This window comes from Podarcis gaigeae, assembly GCF_964106915.1.
Source record: "Podarcis gaigeae genome assembly, chromosome: 12".
Lineage (NCBI taxonomy): Eukaryota > Metazoa > Chordata > Lepidosauria > Squamata > Lacertidae > Podarcis > Podarcis gaigeae.
Genome location: NC_139688.1, coordinates 2,671,088 through 2,695,424, shown reverse-complemented (window position 1 = coordinate 2,695,424; position 24,337 = coordinate 2,671,088). Strand labels below are relative to the sequence as shown.

The 24,337-nt window shown below is 45.4% G+C and overlaps 4 protein-coding genes across 10 annotated transcripts in view; 2 read left to right on the top strand and 2 right to left on the bottom strand.

Annotated features, from left to right (window-relative positions):
- Positions 1-24,337, bottom strand: part of LOC310827678 (uncharacterized protein) — a 244,131-nt gene that overhangs the window by 160,051 nt on the left and 59,743 nt on the right. The gene's annotated exons all lie outside the window — the stretch shown is intronic.
- The window catches only part of LOC310827769 (uncharacterized protein), a 174,871-nt gene that overhangs the window by 92,340 nt on the left and 58,194 nt on the right, over positions 1-24,337 (bottom strand). The gene's annotated exons all lie outside the window — the stretch shown is intronic.
- LOC310827870 (glycine receptor subunit alpha-4-like) lies at positions 3,153-14,954 on the top strand. Its single transcript, XM_083704398.1, has 2 exons — positions 3,153-3,201; positions 13,900-14,954. The coding sequence occupies exons 1-2, from the start codon at positions 3,190-3,192 to the stop codon at positions 14,194-14,196; spliced, it is 309 nt and encodes a 102-aa protein (XP_083560524.1). The 5' UTR covers positions 3,153-3,189; the 3' UTR covers positions 14,197-14,954.
- LOC310827821 (erythroblast NAD(P)(+)--arginine ADP-ribosyltransferase-like) overlaps positions 23,774-24,337 on the top strand; it is an 840,324-nt gene continuing 839,760 nt past the window's right edge. Inside the window, exon 1 of one of the 3 annotated variants that reach the window (XR_014556501.1) lies at positions 23,774-24,262. Coding sequence is in view for 1 of the 3 variants with exons in the window: in XM_083704302.1 (XP_083560428.1) it covers positions 24,116-24,262 (147 nt within the window). In the remaining 2 variants the exon portion in view is untranslated. The remainder of the gene's footprint in view (positions 24,263-24,337) is intronic. The other 2 variants (XM_083704302.1, XR_014556500.1) reach the window with 2 other exon arrangements.

Below are 24,337 nucleotides of genomic sequence, written 5' to 3'. Positions count from 1 at the left end.
GCCAGCCCTTTCTCAGGAAACACTGGGAGTGTTTATTCCTTAACTGAAAATGGAGCCTTGCGTTGTCTGTTGTTGTTTAGTCGTTTAGTCGTGTCCGCCTCTTCGTGACCCCCTGGACCAGAGCACGCCAGGCACTCCTGTCTTCCACTGCCTCCCGCAGTTTGGTCAAATTGCGCTGTCTACTCATAAGTAAATCCCACGGTATTCAATGGTGCTTACTCCCATGTAACTGGGTAAAGACTAGGCAGCTTCACACTGCAAGCCGAACCATTTTTACTCAGAAGTAAGTCGCACTCAGTTCAATAGGATTTCTCATGGGGCTGCCCCTACAAATACTAGACAGATGGGCGATTAAAGGGTCTGAGGAACAAGGAGGTGGAATGAGGGATGCAGGACAAATTTGATGCAGCTTCCATTGAAAAGTGAAAAGTATTTGGTATGAAGTTGTAAGTGGGAAGGGGGAGGGGGTTAAATATGCTCTCTGTTCCTGTTTTCAAATATGAAAAAAAAGAAGAGTTGTTTTCTGGAGATGGGTCTTAAATAATTCCCTTCCCAAATGGTAAAATTTCAGAACTTTGGGAAGTTCAAGCATGTCTCTCGCTGTGCAGGACCTGGTGTCCAGGCACTCATAAGAATTCACTGTACATTTACAGACAGTGTGGTGCAGTGGTTAAGAACGGTAGTCTTGTAATCTGGGGAACTGGGTTCGCGTCTCCGCTCCTCCACCTGCAGCTGCTGGGGGACCTTGGGCCAGTCACATTTCTCTGAGGTCTCTCAGCCCCACTCACCTCACAGAGTGTTTGTTGTGGGGGAGGAAGGGAAAGGAGAATGTTAGCCACTTTGAGACTCCTTAAAGGGAGTGAAAGGCGGGATATCAAATCCAAAACTCTTCTTCTTCTAATTGGCTGTATGACAGTATATGTGTCTGGCTTAGAAACAGGCATTTTTTGGTTTCCTGGGGCTTATTCCCAGGAAGTGGGTGCAGGATGGCAGTCTAGGCTTTGGTTTAGGATTGGTGTTTGGGGAAATGGGGTTATTTAGCCTTTGAAAGCTGTCTGCCACAATGACCATAGCTGTCAACTTTTCCCTTTTCTTGCGAGGAATCCTATTCGGAACACACACCCCTGCCAGCAATTTTATGACTACCTCCTCCCACCACATTCTCTCCAAATTCAAAATGTGCCCCCTGATCCAAAATGGTTAGTGACCGTTTGATCCAGCTCCCATTGAAAGGTGGAAATTATAAATTTCCACTTTACAAAGCAAAATGAAACACAGCCAATCTCTGAAATTCTCGCTTTGTGGAATTTCGCGATGCAGTTCTCCAGCCAGAGTTCACAAGAATGCATATAATCGTGAAAATGACATGCAAAGGTGCATTTTATTAGGAACAGTGTCTTGCAAAAGTATGTATGTAATTTACAAAGGTGTTTGTTAGGGGAAATTGACACAAAAATAACAATTGACACAAAAATACAGTTAAACTTTCATAATGGTTCAAAAATAACACATTTCCAGAGAGTTTAAGATAGGGAAAATGAGAAACTGAGAGAATGGAAGTGGACCGATGTATCCACTCCTTTGTGGGGTTTAGGCAACTGCGGACAGTTAGGTATGTTATTATTTTCATAAAATCCTTTACCACTTGATTGTAGAAAACCTCAAAGCGCTCTGCAAAAAGAATAATGCAACAGGATTATGATTAATAACGAAAACATCCACAAATTAAAACCAGCGACAAACTACAAACTTATCAGCATTCTAAATATGTGAGTAGCCTTGTCTAAACAAAAATGTTTTTCGCAGGCAGCAAAAAAAAGGTAGCAAAGTTGCCTGCCTGATGTCGATATGCAGGGAGTGTTGGTGCCGCCACACCGAAAGAACCATTTCTTATCAATGCAGAACAGATATTATGTGGCATCTGTAACTGTGCCCATTCTGCCAATCGAAGCATCCAGGGACCACATGTGGGGTCAGGCGATCTCAGGGCTAAACTGCTCCCAAACTGCTAAGGACTTAATATCCTGAGAGCAACACCTTGAACTTGGCCTGGCAGCAAATCGGCCCAGGTGTCCTAGGCTGACAAACACCTGCTGCTGTCAACAATGGTGGCATCCTGCACTCATTGCAACTTCCAGATTAGGCACAAGGGAAGCCCCACATATTTTAGAAAGAAACAAAATGCTATGAACTAGAGGATATAAGAGCAGCCTTCAATTCTTTCCCCTTCCCCCCTCTTTCCCTTTTTCTGTGCAGGGCCTTGATCCGTCCCCGTGAAGGATCTGCCAGAGCTTTTCCATCAGCAGCTTGGAGGCCTCCTCCTTCTCTTCTCCAGCTGCCTTGTTATTCAAAGCGAAGCAGCGATTCCCACATTTCTTAACCAGTTTCAGGAGTGCCTTGTTTTGGGAATTCTCCACATATTCCTCCAAGGATTCACCTTTCAAATCCTCTTTGTGGGTGAACAAGACAAGCATGCGCTTCCCAAACTTCTTCTTAAACACCTTCTTGACCATTTTAGCAATTTCCTCGTCTTCCGGAGTGAAACGGCCCACAGTGATCACCAAGACCAGAACGTAAGGACTGGACTTGCAGAGTTTGTTGATCTCTCTCTGTTTGAGTATTTTGAACTAGAGACAGCGGCCGTGTCAATCACAGAAAACCTCTGACCCTTAAATTCCCCACTCTCCTTCTCGACTTTCTGAGTTATCGGCTTAGCTGAAAAAGCCGAGTGAAATTTCTCCCGTCCGAGGAGGGTGTTCCCTGTGGCACTTTTTCCAACACTGGTTAGGTAGCCACCTGTCAGGGATGATTTAGATGAGAGTCCTGCATAGCAGGGGGTAGGAGTAGATCAGAGGTTCCCAAGCTTATTTGACCTAGTGCCCCCTTTTTAGAAAAAAATACTCAGTGCCCCCTGGAAATCTACCTCCGTTAAGTGCAGAAACAGAATGATGCCGTGACAAATTTGCATTCTTTTTATGTATCTATATTTCTAGCTACGTCCTAAGTAGATAATCGCTCCAACTTTAACTCTACGTTACATTGATAAGCATCATTATACAACAAATGAAACCATGCACTCAATGGTTTTTCAAAATTTCATTCTCTTCTCGTCTTTCTTCATGCTTTATTCTATTATTTAGACTATACTAACAGGGAGAAGATGCTTGATCTGAGAACTGCTGCCATTCAATGGATGGAGCTGTAAGAAAATAAGGATGGGGGACAACCTGGCTTGCCAGTAGTACATGTGAGAAGAACCTAGGGGGTCTTGGTGGACTCCAAGCTTAACGCGACTCAATAGTGAGATGCAGCAGCAAAAAGAGGTTGGGTGGCCATCGGTTATGGATGCTTTAGTTGAGATTCCTGCCTTGAATGGGGTTGGACCAGCTGACCCTCAGGGTCCCTTCTAACTCTGCGATTCGATGATTCTATGATTCTGTGAGCAGGATGAGATGTTGCCCAGCTGGAGGGAGCATCTCTGAGCAGGTGCAGAGTGCAAATGGCCTTCTCTAGCTGCAGCAATTCATCATGTGAAAGGCTGGGTTGGATGAATCCCTAGCTGGAAATTAAGATTGCCGGAAGAAATAACAGCAATGTCAAATATGCAGATGACACAACCTTGATGGCAGAAAGTGAGGAGGAATTAAAGAACTTTTTAATGAGGGTGAAAGAGGAGAGCGCAAAATATGGTCTGAAGCTCAACATAAAAAAACGAATATCATGGCCACTGGTCCCATCACCTCCTGGCAAATAGAAGGGGAAGAAATGGAGGCAGTGAGAGATTTTACTTTCTTGGGCTCCATGATCACTGCAGATGGTGACAGCAGTCATTAAATTAAAAAGACGGCTGCTTCTTGGGAGAAAAGCAATGACAAACCTAGACAGCATCTTAAAAAGCAGAGACATCACCTTGCCAACAAAGGTCCGTATAGTAAAAGCTATGGTTTTCCCAGTAGTGATATATGGAAGTGAAAGCTGGACCATAAAGAAAGCTGATCACCGAAGAATGGATGGTTTTGAATTATGGTGCTGGAGGAGACTCTTGAGGGTCCCATGGACTGCAAGAAGATCAAACCTACCCATTCTTAAGGAAATCAGCCCTGAGTGCTCACTGGAAGGACAGATCGTGAAGCTGAGGCTCCAATACTTTGGCCACCTCATGAGAAGAGAAGACTCCCTGGAAAAGACCCTGGTGCTGGGAAAGATGGAGGGCACAAGGAGAAGGGGACGACAGAGGACAAGATGGTTGGATAGTGTTCTCGAAGCTACCAGCATGAGTTTGACCAAACTGCGGGAGGCAGTGGAAGACAGGAGTGCCTGGCGTGCTCTGGTCCAGGGGGTCACGAAGAGGCGGACACAACTAAACGACTAAACAACAACAACAACAAGCTGCAGCAAAGCCAGGCACAGACCTAGAATTCAGAGAAAGCACCTTCCTGGGCGTGACGGCAGGCTTCCCAGTTGGGTTTGTACCCCCAGAGATAAAGCTACTGGTCTTCGAGGGTGTCTGTGAGACTGTGTGGCTGCTGCTTCCTCCTTTCACCCCTCTCCCCTTCTCCTCACCCCCTTTTTCCTGAGTCATGTGCCCCAGGGCCCACCCCACTGTAACCATCTCATTTGTAGAGGCCCACACTTTAATAAACAAAATCGTCAGGAAAAGCAAATGTTGAAAGGACATTTTTGAAAGTACATTTGCTTAGCTTGGCTTATTTGGCATCCACCCATTTCTGGGAGTTGCAAGGAAGGGCCAGGAATGATGAAGGACCCTGGGAAATCCTGCTCAGCCCCTTTCTCCTCACCCTCCTTAGCCCATGGCCTTCTTTTGAGACGTCACCAAGCCTTGACTATACCCTCCCAGTTCTATATCTGCAGCCTTAAAGGCTGGCCACTTGGCAAGCCGAGACGGAATCATAGAATTGTAGAGTTGGTGAGGCATCTAATCATAAGCCTGCATTTTTATTAAGGCTTGATCAGGGCCTGAATCTTAAAATGAGCTTAAAGATTTTCAAATGTTTCATGCCAGGCAGAAGACTAAAAAACCTTGGCAAGATGTTTTTCCTCCTAAGACAAGGGGGCCCCCTGATTTATAGCAGAAAACAATTCTCAAAGTCGTAAAAAGGGAATTACAGGCTGAGAGCCAAGGTTACACTGACTCTACAAATTAAGGGTTGGTAAATAGTAAAATGAGCCATATCTTCTTCCTAAGGTTAAAAAGGCCAAGAGCAGTGAAAAAGGCAACTGGCTTGGCTGGAGAAGAAGAAGCTTCTTTCTATTTTTATTTTGAGGCTGGAAACTGTTCCTTCCTTTTCACTTTGAGAAGGTTTAATTCTTTTAAAAGGCTACCTATGATAATGTATGAAATATATTAGCTTAAATGTAATTATGCAAAGGATTTAAGAAATGCTAGATTCTTATTTCATAGAGTCATATTGCAATAGGAGACCAGAGGGGCAAATGAGCCCAGCCTCCTGCCAGACAGGAGACGCCATCGAGCACTCCTGATATATGGTTGTCAGGCCTTTTTGTTTAGACACCTTCAAATGAAGGAGATCTTTCAATGTTGATGTGAACTAAAGATCCTTGAAGATAAAAATTTAAGATTAACCATCTGTTTTGGAAGGCAATAGGGCAAGGAGGGCAAGAGGTGAGCTGGTAATTAAGATTCCTTGTTGAGGCACATGTAAGATATATTACTACTTATTTGTCATTTATAGATATAAGAATATATAGCTCTTTGTGTTCCATAAAAGGACAGAAGGAAATGGGTGTATCTTTTGTGATTGGTTCTAGCAAACAGCCAATAGGAATTTCAACCAGGCTGATTGGACAGAGGCAGCCACAGGAGGAGCAAGGGGGCTGGATTAAGGAAATATAAGTGCTGGCCAGAATGGCAGGAGGCCAGGCCAGAGCTTGGTAACCATATACCACTGTGCCTCTCATTTATTTGTCTGACAAATAAATTATTATTTTAATTTCTCTATTGCTGCGTTGAATATTTCATTCCAGCTAAGCGTTAACCACAAGCAGGGTGCTACATTGGAAGAGACCCCCAGGGATGCAGGAATCTCAGCTCAAGCATCCCTGACAGATGGCCATCCAGCCTCTGCTTCAAACCCCCCCCCCCCGCCCAGGAAGCAGAGTCCACCACCTCCCAAAGGAGTCCATTCCATGGTTCAATGGCTCTTCTGATGTTGAGATGGAATCTCCTTCCTGGTCATTTGAATCCTTTGGTTCAGGTCCTATCAAGGTGTGTGTGTGTGTGTGTGTGTGTGTGTGTGTGTGTGTGTGTGTGTTCCTGTAATGATGCTGCCATCCCACAAGCTCCCACAAAATCTTGCCTTTCATCTTCCTCCTCCCTGCCTAAGCTGGGAGCTCCTGAATGGCTGGTTTGTGTGAATGTGCCGTCAAAGCCCACACGCCATTTTGAGCCCTTTGTTGGAGGCATTGTGTGTGTGTGTGTGTGTGGGTATGAGGGTTGTCTTTAGGTGGAACGGACTCCTTTGGAAAGTGGTGAACTCTCTCTCTCGTTGGAGGTTTTGAAGCAGAGCTTGGATGGCCATCTGCTTGAGTTGAGATTCCTGCATTGCAGAAGGTTGGGCAGGTCCCTTCCAACTCCACAACACTACGGTTCTGTGATTCCAGGCCACCCACCAGGGCCTCTAAGCCCCACTGGCCCACTGCCTTTTTGCTGCCATCCTCCAAAGAGGAGGGGGCAGGCCTGCCAGGCACCTGGTGGGTCTCCCCTCTCTGTTCTGTGCGTGTGTGAGTCCACCCAGAGGACTGTAGTCAACCAAGCTCTCTAAGAGGAGACCTGTTGAGCCAGAGCGAGCCACGCCTATGGGCATCAATGGACAGACCCATTGCACGGGCTCCCGCCCAGAGTCGCTGTGCGCCAGCCGAACCCTCGGTCATCCACTCTCCTGTTTCTGTTTGATCTGCACTCCCTGCTGGATTGTAAAAGGGTCTGAACAGCCAGACGCCCAGCTTGGAGTCCCTACGGCAGCTGGAGGTCACGCCCAGCAGCGAGTCCACCTGCGAGACCCTCTCTCAATTCGGCAGCACCGACTCCAGGGTAAAAAGCAAGCACACACCCCTTCCCCACCCCCTGACCCCACCCCGCAGGTCTCCTGCTCTCCGCCTGACACCCTTCTCCACCCCAACCCTCCCTCCCTTGCACCGCCTTCCCCTCCCTCTTTTTGGAAGAAATTTAACATTTATTTACAGAAACACTGTAGAGTTTTTGAATGTTAATTCAATTTTCCCCTCCCTCCCTTGCACCGCCTTCCCCATTGCCTGTGAGAAACCCACCCTGCAGTGTTGCCCACAAATGCACAGCACCCCCTGTATGTGTAGGAGCAAAGGGTTTTTGCTGACAGTGGGGTCAGCACACAGCCCTTGGAAGCCAAAGGAGCCCAGAGGGAGAGAGGGTTTTGTTTTTTAAAAAAATAATATTCTATTGCATTTTAACAGTAAGAAAGTTATAAAACGATATATAAAAGAAAAAACACAAGAAGAATACAAAAACACAAAAATACAAAAATACAGAGATGCAAATATTTAACATAGAACAAAAAGAAAAAACAGAAAAACAAAAATCCCTCTTTTTTAGTTTCTCGTCTTTAATTAACTTATTTTCCTGACTTCCTCACGCCTCCCTTTTTGTATTCCATTTAAAGATTGGTTCAGCAAATTCATATCCTGTTAATTTATCCTTAATTATTTTTCCTCACATATTATGACTTCAAAATTTTCATCTAATTTCAATCCATTCTTACATATTCTTATACCTTATTACTAGAACCCCTTCATTTCATTTCAATGTCATTAACATTCAAAAACTTTACAGTGTTTCTGTAAATAAATGTTAAATTTCTTCCAATCTTCTTCCACCAACTCTTCTCCCTGGTCTTGGATTCTGCCAGTCATTTCCGCCATTTCCATATAGTCCATTACTTGCATCTGCCATTCTTCCAAAGTGGGTAGGTCTTGTGTCTTCCAATGCTTTGCGATGAGTATTCTTGCTGCTGTTGTAGCGTACATAAAGAAAGTTCTATCCTTCTTTGATGCCAATTGGCCGATTATGCCCAAAATTTCAATTTGTCACCCTCCTGTTCCAAGATTTCCCAATATTTTGGCCATTTGGCCTCCATATTAAGTTTTTTCAGAGCTTTCACTTCCATGGGTGATAACCACCTTGGGGCTTTACTCTCCAAAAGGTCTTTATATTTTATCCAGACATTAAACAGTGCTTTTCTAACAATATGGTTTTTAAAGGCCCTATGCACTTTAACCTTGCCGTACCACAAATATGCATGCCACCCAAAAGCATTATCATAACCTTCTAAGTCTAAAATGTCTGTATTCTCAAGAAGCAGCCATTCCTTCAACCAGCAGAAAGCTGCTGATTCATAATAAAGTTTGAGGTCTGGCAGGGCAAACCCCCCTCTGTCTTTAGCATCAGTGAGCATCTTAAATTTTATTCTGGGCTTTTTGCCCTGCCAGACAAATCTAGAAATATCTCTTTGCCACTTCTTGAAACAGTCCATCTTGTCAATAATTTGCAATGATTGAAACAAAAACAGCATTCTCGGCAGTACATTCATCTTTATAGCAGCAATTCGTCCAAGTAAGGAAAGCTTCAAATTCGACCAAATTTCTAGATCTTTTTTCACTTCTGACCAACATTTCTCATAATTATCTTTAAATAAATTCACATTCTTAGAAGTCATGTTCACCCCCAGGTATTTTACTTTCTTTACTAATGTTAAGTCTGTCTCCTTCTGAAACCACTCTCTCTCAGTCGGCGTCAAATTTTTCTCCAAAACCTTGGTCTTTAACTTATTCAATTTAAAACCTGCCACTTGACCAAATTCCTGGATTAGTTCTAAAGCCCTCTTAGTACTAGATAATGGCTCCTGTAATGTCAATACTAGGTCATCTGCAAAAGCTTTAAGCTTATATTGTTTAACTCCGACCTGGATACCTTGAATCAGGTGGTCCCTTCTAATCATATTTAGAAAACCTCCAGGACCGAAATAAGGAGCAATGGGGAAATTGGGCAGCCTTGTCGTGTCCCTTTCTCAATTTTAAATTCTTCTGTCACCACATTATTGACTATCAATTTAGCCTTTTGTTCGGAATAAATCGCACCTATACCGTTTTCAAAGTTTTGTCCAACCCCCACCCCCTGAAGGTTTTTCTTCATAAAACTCCAAGAAATATTGTCAAAGGCTTTCTCTGCGTCTACAAATATCAAAACTGCTTTTGTGTTAATATTCACTTGTAACTTTTCCAAAATATTAATTACATTCCTCATATTATCAGATAGATGTCTACCAGGGAGAAAGCCAGCTTGGTCTTTGTGTATCACCTCTGCTAATACTTTTTTCAATCTTTTAGCCAAACTGTCTGCTAAAATTTTGTAATCCACGTTAAGCAGGGATATGGGGCAGTAGTTCTTAAGTTGTGTCTTTTCAGACTCAATTTTCGGTATAAGTGTGATATAAGCTTCTTTCCAAGACTCTGGCGCTTCCCCCCCCCCCTCCATAATTTCATTGCAAACCTCCTTTAGTGGTTGAGTTAAGTAGTCCTTCAAAGTTCTATAGTATTTGGAGGTTAACCCGTCCGGCCCTGGAGATTTGCCCAATTGCATGTTCTGAATGGCACCTTCCACCTCTTGTTCGGATATTTTATAATTCAACAATAATTTATTTTCTTGAGAGATTTTTTGTAGTCCGTTGGTTTTCAGAAATTGGTCAATTTTAGTCTCAATCTGTGGCCCTTGTATATAAAGTTGTTTGAAAAATCTCTGGAAGCAATTTCTAATCTCCTGTGGGTTCTGTATATTCTTTCCATCCACTTCAAGATTGGTAACGGTGTTTAACTTTTGTCTCTTCTTCAACTGCCACGCTAGCAGCTTCCCACATTTATTAGCTGATTCAAAAGTCTTTTGTCTCATCTGTTTAATTTTCCATTCTATATCTTGATTTATCATTTTTATATATTGTACTTGGTGTAGCTTAATTTCTCTCAAGATCTCTTGCGACTTTGGTTTGGCTCTAAGCTTCTTCTCTCCTTCTCTTATTCTCTCCAGAATCTTTTCTTTTTTCTCATCTTGGATTCTCCTTTTTATTGCATTCTGCTGAATCAGGAACCCTCTCATTACGGCTTTACTTGCATCCCAGATTACTCTTTTTTCCACAGAGTCTTCAAATTTATCTCAAAGTAGTCTTTCATAATTTTTTGGGCCTTCTTAGTAATTTCTGGATCTCTGAACAAGGTGTCATTCATCCTCCATCTGAAGGAACCAGTCGATGTTAGTTTCATTTCCATTTTCACAGGGTTATGGTCGGAGCAAGTTTTGGGGCATATTTCCACTTTTCGAATCTTGGGAGCCATTCCTCTGGTTATCCAGATTTGGTCAATTCTTGTCCAGGTCTTTTTGGCTTCAGAAAAGAAAGTCCCCTCTCTACCTAGGGGGTTCTTAGTTCTCCAAGTGTCAATTAAGTCCATATTGTCTGTCATTTCAAAAAAAGTTTTTGGTAGTCTTCCATCTTTTGTTACTACTTGTCTTTCTGACTTATCCATATTTGTCGATACCACTCCATTCATATCTCCCATCAAAATAATATTACAGTCCATGAAGTCCAACAGCGTCTCATGCAGTTTCTTGAAAAATTCTGATTTCCCCTCATTTGGTGCATATACACCTACTATCAACAGTCTCTCTCCTTGGAATTGTATTTCAATTGCCACAAATCTTCCTTGGTCATCTTTAAAAATAAATTTTGGTGATAAGCTTTCTTTTGCGTAAATCACGACTCCTCTCTTTTTAACTTTGTCTGATGAAATAAATTTTTGGCCTAGTCTTTTATTAGTCAGTACTTTCCTGTGTATTCTGGTCACGTGGGTTTCTTGTAGGCAAATCAAGTCCAATTGTTCCTTTTTCAACAGATGAAAGACTCTTTTCCACTTGTCAGGGGAATTCAGACCTCGGATGTTCCAACTTAATACCTGCAGAGACATGGTGTAGTTATTTTACTTTTCCTCCAATTGCTCCTAGTAGTTGTTCTTGATCTGTCAGTGGTGTCGCTTTCTCTGGTTTGTACGATCCCAAAAGGGGCTTTGCTGGGTCTAAAATTCCTGGTCTTGGTATCTTCGGCTCTTTTTCCTCTGCCTCTTTTTGTAGATCTTCCTCGTGGTCTCTCAAAAATCTCACTTTATCCTCCTCTGATCTTATCTTTACTTTTTCCCCTTTGTAGGTGAAAGACAGGCCCTGGGCAAACTCCCACCTAAATGCAATGCTATTTCTTCTTAGCAAGGACACTAGGTCTCCGTAGTTGGCCCTGAGGTCCAATAGATGTTTTGAAATATCTTTAAAGATTTCTATTCTTGAATCTTCTATTTCCAACGATTTCTGATAATGGAGACTCAATATTTTGTCTCTCTCTTCTTTTGATCTAAGAGTAATCAAACAGTCTCTCACCCTGTTCTTTCTTCCCCCTCTACCAAGTCTGAAAGCACTCACTATCTTGAAATCTTGTTTATCTGAGTCAAGGCCCCAAAATTCTTCAAATTCCTGTGTGAGAAAATCACTCAGGTTACCTTCTTCCGATTCTGGTACCGCCCTGATCCTCAGATTAGTCTGTTTATCTTTAAGTTCAATCAAAGACAATTGTGCCATATGATCCTCTAGTTGTTTATTGATTGGCAATATCTTTTCTTCTACCGCCAGTGCCTTCTCTTTCGCTTCTTCAGCAATTTTTCTTGTCAATTTAGATTCCTGCAGCAACCTATCGATGGCCTGTGTGTTAGAATTAATAGTTGTAGTGTTTAAATCAATTTTAGCTGTCAGTTTTTCCAAAGCTCCAAATATTTTATCTAATGATGCAGTTAATGTCTCTTCAGATGCCGTACCTTTTGATCCAGACTGTCCAGTATCTTCCCTTTCTGGGGAAGAAGGGGCTACTATTGATGGTTTTTATCCTTGTTGATTTTTCCTGGGGTTGAAGCTGATCCATTACTTTATATCTGAAAGTCAAGGTCACTCTCACAGTTCAGACTTGTTTTTGTAATGGGAAAGTTTTCTAGCCAGCTGTAGTGGAAAATCCCCAGTTATATCACAAAGCTCCTCTAGGGGAGCACATTAGCAACAGTGTTCTTTTCAAAACAACTTGTTTCAAAAAACAATAGTATCTTTTTTAGCTTTCCAATTTCCCAGTCAAAAGCAACAGTTACAAATTTAAGAGAGTCCTTCGAAACTTTCCAGTTCACTTGCAGAGTAATCACATAAAGTTACAATGTCCATAAACGGTGCAACACTTTTCTACTGTCTTTGGCAGACCGAAATCAGGGATTAAGTGGTGGTCTTTTTTCCTCCCTTTTTTCAAAGCCAAATATTCTCTTCACCTCCCTCCCACAACTCAGAGAGGGAGTTCTTTTGTCTGGCATTAAAAGTTATCTCCTTTTGAATCAACTTTTCAAGTTCTTAGTTTAAAAAGTCTTTGCTTTAAGTCTATTTACAAAACCGGAAGACGGACTTCCTGTTTACGCCTTCCCACTTCAGTGCCAAATTCAAGTTTGTTGCGTTGATCAAAGAATAATTCCTTTGATCTCCCGATCTTTCAGAGATCTTACGGGTTGTAGTTTAAAAGCCGAAATTTCACAGGAAAAAGGTCAGCGCTCTCCGGCATCAGCTGTGCAGCTTCGCTCCGCAGAAGTAGCGATCAACTCTCAGCACCGCGCCAGGCACCCCGTCTCACTCCGGAGCTCTTTGCGGAGCTCCTTTGCAAAACGGGGGAGGGGGCGCAAAGGGTGCCCGCCGTGTCCCACGGTCGCAGGCTTCACGCGCCTGCGGTTTTCAAAAGGGTCCCCGCTTCGCTGCAGCGGTAAGACCCGATTTCTGTGGGGCTCAGAGGGAGAGAGGGTTGGATGTGCTGGAAGTGCAGCTGTTATCAGGGCATGCATGCATTCTGAGTGGCACAGAGCTCTTTGTCAGACACACTCTATAGAAGCTGGAAATAGAGAAGGCTGCAGCCCCTCTTCACATCCTCTCATGGGATGTGTATAGAAATAAAGAGATAATATATTTGTTAGATATTATCCTTCCTTACTCACATTTGTGAGTTCAGCAGAGAACATCCCCTTTGCTGAAAATAATAATAATAATAATAAGAAAGCTGTTGATAAACTAGTGTTAGCCCTTTAATTTAAGCAATCCAGGATGATTTATCACAGATTGGATTTCCTGGTATTCCCCTCCCCCCCCAAAACAATAAACACACTGTATTCTTATTAGTAAAGATAGATTTAGGTACTCACCCGGTTTCACAGCAGCAGTCCTGCACCAGGCTAAAAAGGTAGTTACAGACATATACGGTAGTTTAGATTAAAGTGGAGTTTGAGCTGTTTCTCATACTCAGTGCATGTCCTACATCCCTAGTCATTGAAGAGAAGAGATGAGAGAGATTGGAGATCAGGAATCAGAGAAGGAGCAGGCCAGGGATGTGACCAGCTTATATAGGCTGCTCACCTTTACCTGGCTAGAGACAGTGGGAGTGGCTCTCCCAGGGAGGATTTCCTGTAGAGATCCAACTTCCCCCCGTGTTTGCCTTTCTACCAAACACACCTTATTGGTTTGACTGCCTTGTAGACATCCCACCTGCTCTGCTGTGGCATGTCTCTGGTGTTACCTCGAAAGCAATTGGGTCCCATTAGTTTCAGTTCCCTGGTTCAAGCCACCATCCTTGGAGGAAGGATTTTGGGCTTGAGCCATGATGCAGCAGCATCGAGGGCCCCCCCCGTCCTGTGGACAAGACGGAGAACCTTTAAGCCGTGACTACCCCTCCAAAGCAATGACCCCATCTCCCCGGGCTGCTCCCTCCCTTTCTCTTTCCCCAGGAGGAGGAGGTTGTCCGCGAGAGCCGCTTCTACTTCCGGGGCTACGGCCTGGGCCACTGCCTGCAGCACATGAAGGACGGTGGGGCAATGGAAAGTCTTGACCTCTACAGGCCACCCCCTCCCACCTCGCTCCTGAGGGAGGACGAGATGCTCCGGAGGCGCTACCTGGACAGGGCCAAGCGCATCGACACCATCTCTCGGGCGGTCTTCCCCTTCACCTTCCTGGTCTTCAACATCTTCTACTGGGTGGTCTACAAAGTGCTTCGCTCAGAGGAGGTCCACCAAGCCACGCCCTGAGCTCTTACCAGGACTCGGAAGCCAAGCCACAAGGACCTTGGGAGCTGCATTCTGTCTGGTGTTCACCTTGCAAAGCATTGGGATGTTGACCTCTCTCTCCCCCACACCCTTCGTGTTTCCTGGACGCAAGTTTCCCAGTGCTGGCCAAGAAAGTTGTCGAGCTGTGCATGGCATGAGAAGGCCCAAAGCAGAGCTTGCTCCCACTTCTTCCTCCAGTACCATCAGACCATGGCATTTAAGGGTGGGGCATGTTTCTCAAAGTCCTGGCGTTCCTGCCCCGGGGATTTGAAGGTGCCCCCAGCCCTCTGGAGGCACCAGAGTTTCTACCCTAGACCTGTGTTGCTGTTCCTTCGCCCCAGCAAGGAGGTGGGAGAGTCAGTGGGACCCAGTTTCCCAGCTCTGTAGCACAGTGTGCTGCCACTGCCTCACTTGACATCTAACCCACCAATACTTAGCCAGCATGGTCCAACAGAGGATCTTTGAGCAGGGCATTTCCCAGTCACACAGCATGGTCCTTACATCAGCTGGGCTCCTGCCCTGCCTTAGTAGCATGGATATGTCTTGCAAGCAACGTCACTTCCTGCCATCTCCCCAGCACCAACACAACCCATAGATCTGGAAGACCAACCAAACCAGCAGTGGTGCAGGGGGTGGGCGTGGGGGGACTGGGACATGGTGCAGAGATGAAGGTCCTTAAGGACAAGGCAGGTGTGGTCAGTCCTTGATGGTCCAGAACCTGCCCAGAGATGGAGACAAAAGGAAGGCCCAAGTAATGCAACTCTATCTCGCTGCGTGTGTGTTTATACTTTTTAGAAATGTTTAACTGCTGCTTGGATGGACTATGGGAGAAATGTTTTGGTGTCCACATTCAACGCAGTTCGGTTCTTTTTTGGGGGGTGGGTAACATAGTTCTTATTCCTTTTCATCTTTAAGCTGTTTATCATGGTTGCATTGAGATATATCTTTGTTTACATTAGAGCATATGACATGCAACAATTACATAAAATTAAAACAATAAACACACAGACAAATGTTTCTGACAAAGTTGTGTCAAAGTGTATATAGCAAAAGTATGACAATTACTACAGATATGAAATGGTGCAAAGTTACAGTGACAATAGGTAAGAGGAATTTTGTATCAATAACAATTAGAATCTATAGGAATTTATAGGAAAGGGGTAGCGGGAAAGTTAAAATATGTCCTTCATGCACGCTAGACTGTGCTGTAAGCTTTGGGTACGGTTCCTCCATATGCCTCTTTATTTGTGTAATCAATAAAGTCACATCAGATTGCATAAAAATCATCATGATTCTTTTGCCCTCTTGCTACTTTTAATTTTTGTGGCAGTTTTTCCAATCCTGTTGTTTGCCAGATTGCATTCGACTATTGGTCCACAGTCAACCATTATTTGTAATTATTTCCATGTCTTGGCAATGGTTGTTCTTGCAGCGGTTAATGGGTGTGTTATGAGTTATGTGTTTCTAACTTGCAACATATCGTGACTTACAAGTTAAGTGGAGCCAGTCCTGGGGTCCTGGGGTCCTGGGGTCTGTCTGCCTTGTAATCAAAGATGTGCTGGAGACACAGAGCAAGGGAGGGCGTTGCCTCAGGGTGTGTTTCCTGAAGGCTTCAGCTCTCCCCAAAACAGGGCTAGAGACCATCTTGAAGTAGAACACAAAAGCACAGGAATTCAGAATCCCACTCCCTTGGCACCTAAACAGGGACAGTGTTGGCATGCGATGAGTTTTCCAGAGGAGAGTTCTCCTTAACAGAATAAGGGAAAGCGAAGAAATGGAATGCTCCTAGGCCTATACTGACATCTAGGGACCATGGAGGGAAGTTTGCCTCAATGCAGGACAATCTTCTTGAGAGATCAATATACGTTTATTTTAGACCGCAAAATTCTCCCCAACCAGTGCCATGGGGGGGGACTGCGGTCCGCCCTGGGTGTTATCACTGGGGGGGTGTGTGTGTGACAAAATGGCAAAAATATGTGTTTTTAAAATAAATTCTAAAAATTTTAAAAATTGGGCTCATGACACTTTTTTTTTGGAAAAAATAATATTATTTAAAACGAGTTTAATAACTTTGTCTGACAATTAAGTAACCTCAGCAAGTCAACACAATACATATTGAAACTTGTTAGTTCAGTCAAGAAACGCAACAAAACACGGCTGAACTCGACGCTGTGTAGTGGAGAGCAAATGGACAAGGAAGGAGAGGGGTGTTTCTTTCCGCCGAAGTCTGTCTCTGCAGAGCGAGACGTAAATAGCCGGTGACTCATCATCACTCAACCTGTTGTGTATTGAGTCAAAGGATTTTATATCTGCATTATTATTGTCTGTATTTGCATTAGGGTAAAGTAACTGCCTTTTGGTTCCAGAGGGTACAGCTACTATTGGTTCATTTAAGCTGCTGTATTTGGATCCTCTGTCTTATTGGTTGCCTCCAAAAGGCAGGACTGGGATTGCCTGATATTGTTCCCTCCAAAATGTATCCTTTCTAGTTTGTTCCCTGTCCCTATAAATGTAGCTCTCCCCTCCTCAGTCTTCAGTCTTGTTGCTTTAATAAAGAAGTGTTACTAGAGAACTGTCTCCAGCATATTATGTCAAGAGAGCTGAAATCACAAACCCCACGTCACAACAACTGGCGACGAAGGTGGGATCCGGAATGCTGAGGAGCGGTTAAACGCAGCCCTGCCTCAGAGTCCGGATTGTAGCTAAGAACAAGACTCACTGGCCAGCTGAGAAGACGACCCTGCCCACAGGACAATGGAGAGTCCAAGGGTATTGGAGCCCTTCCAGCCATCAGAGCCCCACACGTGGGAAGACTACGTCGAACGCTTCGAGTTCTTCGCAGTGGCTCAAGGGATCACCGATGCCAGCAAAAGAAGGGCCACATTCCTGAGCTACTGTGGGCCTGAGACCTTCAAGCTGGCCAAGGCATTGCTTGCCCCAGCAAAGCTAAGTGAGACATCTCTCAAAGATATTCTTGCCTGCCTAACAAGCCATTTAGCGCCTACTGAGACCAAGATGGCCCGGCGGATGGAGTTTCATAAGAGGCAGCAGCGTGCTGGGGAGTCTGTATCTGCATTCCTAGCTGAACTGCAGAAGCTCGCTCAGCACTGCGACTTCCAAGATCTGGAAGGGACTCTCCTGGATCGTTTTATCGGTGGTCTGAGCAGCAAGAAAGCCAGAAGACGCATCGTGGCTAAAGAAGAGGTTACCCTTGCTTCAGCCTTGAAGGAGGCCACTGTCACGGAGAATTATGAAAGAGAGGAGCTTGATGCCAGTCGCAGGGTCCCTAAGCCACAGATAGAGGTTGCGCATGCCATGGACGAGCTAGAGGCTACTCTGAGCCAGAGCCCAGTCCGTGGGGTCGAGTCAGTGCGTCAGGCCTGCACAGTGCACAAAGATCACCGAGGCAGGTGCCCTGGTTGTGGCGGAAACCATGAGCGGAAGAGTTGTTGTTTCCGGGATGCTATGTGCCGGACGTGCGGAAAGACAGGTCACATCGCCAGGGTCTGTAGATCGGCGGCGTTGGGAGCGACAGGAGCACCTAGACTGGAGCATCGCAGATCGGCCACAGTGAACCATGTTCTAAAGGACTGCCACTACGTAACGGAGATCAACAGGAGGGTCGTGCAGTTTCCAGCGCAAGGCAAGGCACACGTCAAGGTGAAGATTGAGGGTCAGCTGTGCGACATGGAGGTGGACTCCGGATCTGGATTCACTATCGTGTCGGACCAGACCGCGAGGACATTCTTCCCCAGGGGTAAGTTGCCCCCTCTGGAGCCCTTCCCGGCAACTTTGCAGTCATACTCAGCGGGCCGCATCCATGTCATGGGAATGTGTGCCGTGAGAGTACAGTTCCGGGACAAACAGGCGGTACTCAAACTGGTGATTGCGAAGGGCAGTCGCCCCAGTCTCCTGGGCACTGACTGGTTTCCCGCCCTGGGACTGAGTATATCAGGGCTTAATTCAATCCAAACCTGCCCTGAGATGAGCGAGGCATTATGCAAAGAATTTGCTGGTCTCTTTAATGGAAAACTGGGTTGTTATAAAGGGCCCCCAGTTGACTTCGAATTGGACCCTGGGGTGGCCCCAATCCGACTCAAACCAAGGCGAGTACCATTTGCACTGCAACCCAAGATCGAAGCAGAGCTGGATAAATTGGTCAAGCAGGGAGTTCTCTCACCCGTGGACTCCGCTAAGTGGGAGACTCCAATCGTCACGCCCCTTAAAGCAAATGGGGAAGTCAGGATCTGTGCTGATTACAAATGTACTATCAATAAGGCACTCGGGGAAACTCATACCCCATTCCAGTCGTATCACATCTGTTGGCTAAACTGGCTGGGGGCAAGGTGTTCGCCAAAATTGACCTGGCACAAGCTTACCAACAGCTGCCAGTAACCCCACAATCAGCGGAAGCACAGACTATTGTCACACATAAAGGGGCATTCAGAGTTAACAGATTACAATTTGGAGTTTGTGTGGCCCCAGGGATTTTTCAAGGGCTCATGGAATGCCTGTTAAGAGGTCTGCCGGGGGTCTTGCAATTTTTTGATGACGTTTTGATTGCTGGAAAAGACCCACAGGAACTGGTTGCGCGTGTCCGTGCAGTGTTGCTCAAGTTCAAGGAGGTGGGGTTGCAACTAAAAAAGGAAAAATGCAGTTTTGGGGTGCCAACTGTGGAATTCTTGGGGTTTAAAATTGATGCATCAGGCATCCACCCCACAGATGCTAAGGTTAAGGCCATCATCGAGGCACCACGACCACAGAACAAGACGGAGTTGCAGTCATTCCTGGGACTTATTAACTTTTATCATTCGTTCTTACCCCAGAAAGCTTCGGTAGCTGAACCATTACATAGACTGTTGCAGAAAAAGAATGTGTGGCGATGGGGGCAGGAGCAGCAGAAGGCTTTTGACTCTTTGCGAGGAATGCTGAGTAGCAAGAGCGTCCTTGCTCATTATGATGAAGCGAAGCCGCTGGTCCTGGCATGTGATGCCTCTCAATACGGTCTGGGGGCGGTGCTGAGTCATAGGGAACCGGATGGGTCGGAAAAGCCCATCTCTTTCTATTCCCGTACGTTGTCGCCCACGGAGCGCAACTATGCTCAAATTGACAAAGAGGTGCTTGCAATTGTAGCAGGAATCAAAAAGTTCCATGATTATGTGTACGGTCGTCATTTCTCCATTGAAACGGACCACAAACCACGGTTGGGGTTGTTCAACCCGAACAAACAAACGCCACAAATTCTCTCCCCCAGAATGTTGCGTTGGTCTATATTCCTGAACGGGTTCCAGTACACCTTGACCCATGTGCCGGGGAAGCGGTTGTGCCACGCTGATGCGCTGAGTTGATTGCCCCTTCCTGGCAGGAGCAATGAGGATCCTACTCCAGCGGAGCACATAATGATGCTGGAAACACTTCCTGGGGCTCCTGTAACGGCTACTGATATTGCTGAGAAAACGAGGAAAGATGCTGTTCTCTCCCGTGTGCTCACTTGGGTGGGGAGGGGGTGGCCAGGTGGTCCGCATGAAGACAAATTCAGGCCTTATGCGACAAGGCAGCACGTGTTATCCATGCATAAGGGTTGTCTCCTGTGGGGAGATAGGGTGATCATCCCAGCACCACTGAGAAACAGGGTTCTTGAGACGCTTCACATGGGACACCCGGGAATGGTCAGGATGAAGTCGCTAGCCCGATGTTATGTGTGGTGGCCTGGAATGGACCAGAACATAGAACAATGGGTACGAACATGCAAGGCATGCCAAGAGGTGCGGCCAGAAGTGGCCAGAGCACCAGTTCACTGGTGGGAGCAGTCCAGATCTCCCTGGAGCTGGCTGCACTTAGATTTTGCTGGGCCATTCCAGGGGAAGGTCTTTTTGGTTATCGTCGATGCATATTCCAAATGGTTAGAAGTGGCGATGGTCCCTAGCATGGCATCAGCTGCCGTAATCAAGGTGTTGAGGCAGCTGTTTGCAACCCACGGGTTACCTGAGACCATTGTATCAGATAATGGGGCAGCTTTTGTATCCCAAGAATTCAGGGCATTCTTGGCTGATAACTTCATAAGAGGGGTCACATCCGCGCCCTTTCACCCATCCTCCAATGGGCAGGCGGAGCGCATGGTAAGAACAGCCAAAGAATCCATTGCGCGCTTAATGGAGGGTAACTGGTCAGCTCGCATCGCGCGAATGTTATTTTTGCAGCATGCGACGCCGTGTACTGCGACGGGCAAGTCGCCAGCTGAGCTGCTCTTGGGTAGAAGATTGGTAACAGTGTTGGATTATGTCCACCCGGATAAAATGCCAAACCGTAATTCAAGAGCAAACCCCCAGGCTGAGACTGACACAACAAGGTATTTCGCCCCTGAAGATCTGGTCTGGGTGAGGAACTATTCACGAGGTTCGCGGTGGGTGGCTGGTGTGGTCACCCGGGCTAGTGGACCTGTGTCCTATTATGTGACCTTGGAAAATGGGCAAGTTTGGAAGAGACATATAGATCAGCTGAGGCGCCGGGCGCTCAGCTAGGAAGAGTCTGATAATTCATCCCTGGCTAACGACGCAGAGCTGCAAGACCAGAGTGAAAATGGCCCAGAGGTGCAATCACCAGGGGCTTCAGCAAATGAACCAGGGTCTGCTAGTCCTCAGGATGACGAGGTACAGGTAGGGGACCCTGAGATGTCTGGGACTCCATCTGTTCCTGACGAAACCCCTATAGCAGCCCCCCTACCACAGGTGACACCCAATCCAGAACCGGCAACACCTGTTGTCAGGAGATTAAGTAGAAGTTGTAGGACCCCACAGTACCTGAGAGATTACGTCTGCTGTGCTCACTAGGGGGGGAGGGGTGTTGTGTATTGAGTCAAAGGATTTTATATCTGCATTATTATTGTCTGTATTTGCATTAGGGTAAAGTAACTGCCTTTTGGTTCCAGAGGGTACAGCTACTATTGGTTCATTTAAGCTGCTGTATTTGGATCCTCTGTCTTATTGGTTTCCTCCAAAAGGGAGGACTGTGATTGCCTGATATTGTTCCCTCCAAAATGTATCCTTTCTAGCTAGTTCCCTGTCCCTATAAATGTAGCTCTCCCCTCCTCAGGTCTTAGTCTTCTTTGCTTTAATAAAGAAGTGTTACTAGAGAACTGTCTCCAGCATATTATTGTCAAGAGAGCTGAAATCACAAATCCCACGTCACAACACAACCCGCAGCCAATCCCATCCACACCGGGTACCACCTGACCTTGCTACGCCACTTGTTACCCCACTTGGGGACTTGCTACAATATTCCGCCTCCTCCACTGAAATACCCTTCGCAGGACTCCCTGTGGAGAGGGAAGGACCACAAGCCAGTTTGCTCAGCAGTGTTGATAAAACACACTTTTAATACCCCCCCCCCAATTCTTTTAAGGATCAAGGGAGATATGTTCTGTCTGTTGTCTCCTCCAGTCAAATCAAGGGGTCTCTTCAAAATCTGCCTGGGCCCAGGCCCAAATCTGCTTTGGAAGTGGATTGTGCCCAAGCCTTGGAAAATCCTAGGCAGCCGTCTCTTGGACCACAAGTTGTTTCATCACTGGCAACCCCGCAAGTACTTTCCACCCCAAGTGAGCTTGTGCGTCACCTGGGCAGGCCCTCTCAACCAGTGGCGTAGCGTGGGTTGTCAGCACCCGGGGCAAGGCAAGTAATTTGCGCCCCCTAACCCGTGGATTGGCGCCCCCTAACCCTAACCCCCAGATATTGCGCCTGGTGTGGCCAGCCCCCCCTGCACCCCCCACGCTACGTCACTGCTCTCAACTAAGCATGGAAATGTGCTCCAGTTCACATTTAAAGGTGAACCAACCTAATTCACACTTTCTTGAAGAGCGCGAAAAACAAAAGACAGCCATCTTTGGAATTCTCACTTCTTTGGGTTTTGTAACCCAGTCCTCTAGCCAAATAATGTGCGTAAAAATGCACATGAGAGGGCAAATAGTGCATATAAAAGTACAAATAATAAATTATTATTATTTATTATTATTATTATTATTATTATTATTATTATTATTATTATAATACAGTGATAATTTGGTTCCCAAACACCTTGGTTCCCAAACACCAAAACCCCGGAAGTGTTCCAGTTTTTGAAAAAAAATTGGAAGCCGAATGTCTGACGCAGCTGTTGGCTTTGTTTCTGGGGCACCTGCACCAACCAGAAGCCACGTCTTGGTTTTTGAACATTTCAGAAGTCAAATGGACTTCCAGAACAGATAAAGTTCGAGAACCAAGGTACCACTGTATTTGGCACTTTTTGCTATTTATTTTGTGTTTTTGTTTTTGAGACTTTTTCAGTTAGTTTTTGTGACTGTGTGGAACCCAGTTCAACTACTGATTGATTGATTCATTGTGTGACTGCGAAATGGATAAAAGCCCCCCCCCCCCAATCCAATGACTATCATCAGTGCAGGTAACAATTTTTAAAATTTTCTTTATTATCTACAATACTGTCTTATTCATTTTAATAGTACAATACATTGATTATTGCTTTCATTTTATGGATCAATGATCTCATTAGATAGTAAAATTCATGTTAAATTGCTGTTTTGGGAGTTGTTTTTAAAAGTCTGGAATGGATTAATCTTTTTGCATTACTTCCTATGGGAAAGAGTGTCTTGGTTTTGGAACGCTTTGGTTTTGGATCGGAATTCCAGAACGGATTAAGTTTGAGAACCAAGGTACCACTGTATTGTCAAAAATGGAATATAGAAATGCATTATTTTAGGAGAAATTGCTTTGGAAACTTGTGTATGGTAGACAAACTTTCATATAAATCTATGTATGTTAGGAGTAAATTGAACTAAGATGGGGTGAATTTTCAGCAGGACATGAAACAAATATATACTCACAAATTGATGTGGAAATGTGGAGGACTGGACTTAAGAATCGAAAAATGAGAAATGAAGATAAAATTTGCTCACCCCTAACCCCAACCTAAGCTATGGAATACAGGACATCCCTAATGGGGTGTCATGTATTTATTTATTCTTATTTAGCAAGATACACACACAGATATATAATTTAAAATACTGATGAAAACAGACTTTAGAAACATTAAACATATCTGAATTATCAAGATATATCTACAAACCAATAGCTTTTTAAAAGCAATGTACCCAATGAAATTCCATGTCTCTGTAGGCTTGCCTGTGGAAAGGAAGTTTAAGCAACGTTTAAAAGAAGCCTGCCCAATGAAGGACGGAGATTATGTGGCACTTGTGCAGGGCCGTCTTAAGCATATCAAGCGCTGTGGTGCAAAGATCCCCCCCCCCCGTTTCCCAGAGTTGTCACCCTTTTCCCAATCCTCTGCAGGGATCGCTCTCCTCCCGAGGAGGCTTGGGAAGGAAGCTGCACGCCCACCAGCCCTATGGTTGAGGGGGCACAGCTGGCGGGCATGTAGGGAAAGGGGAGGCAAAGCCACGCAGCTCCCCCACTCGCTGTGGCGCCCCTGAGAGGCCAGCGCCCTGGCACAACGCGCCACTAAGACCAATGGGAAAGACGGCTCTGCACTTGTGAACAGTCCCAGTTCCGGAGATGGGAGTCGGGCAGGCCACTCCTTCAAGTAAACTGATCCCAAGCTATGGAGGGCTTTGTATACTAATAGTCTCCCCTCTAATGTGGCTGAGTAACAAACCAGAAGTGCAGATTGAAATGCTCTTTGATGGTGTTGAGGGGAAGGATGTAGAGAAACAAGCCTCTCCTTCTTCCTGTTACTGGAGGAATCTCTGTGAAAACGAGACCTGCCATTGGGTATGTTTTTGCTAGAATGAACTTAGTTGAACATTGAGGAAGTGAGCTTCCTCTGCCTCCGAAACCTCAAATCGGCCTGTTTCCTGTTTCGGTGAGAAAAAACACATAAAGCTGCAAGTAAGTTTCAAATGGAAGCAAGCGTGCAGATAGAGATATCCGCTCCACCTGCACCTAACTTGCTTCACCTCAAAAACGAACGGGCGTGGACAATGAAGTCCCCTCTCCACAGAGTCCTGGTGTTGCATCTGATGGGAATCTTCACAGGAGACAATCAGGTATGAAAAGGCACCTTGGAGGGTGGAGGAGGGGGCAAAGGTGGGCTTCAGTCCAGAATTCAATCTTAAATCTGG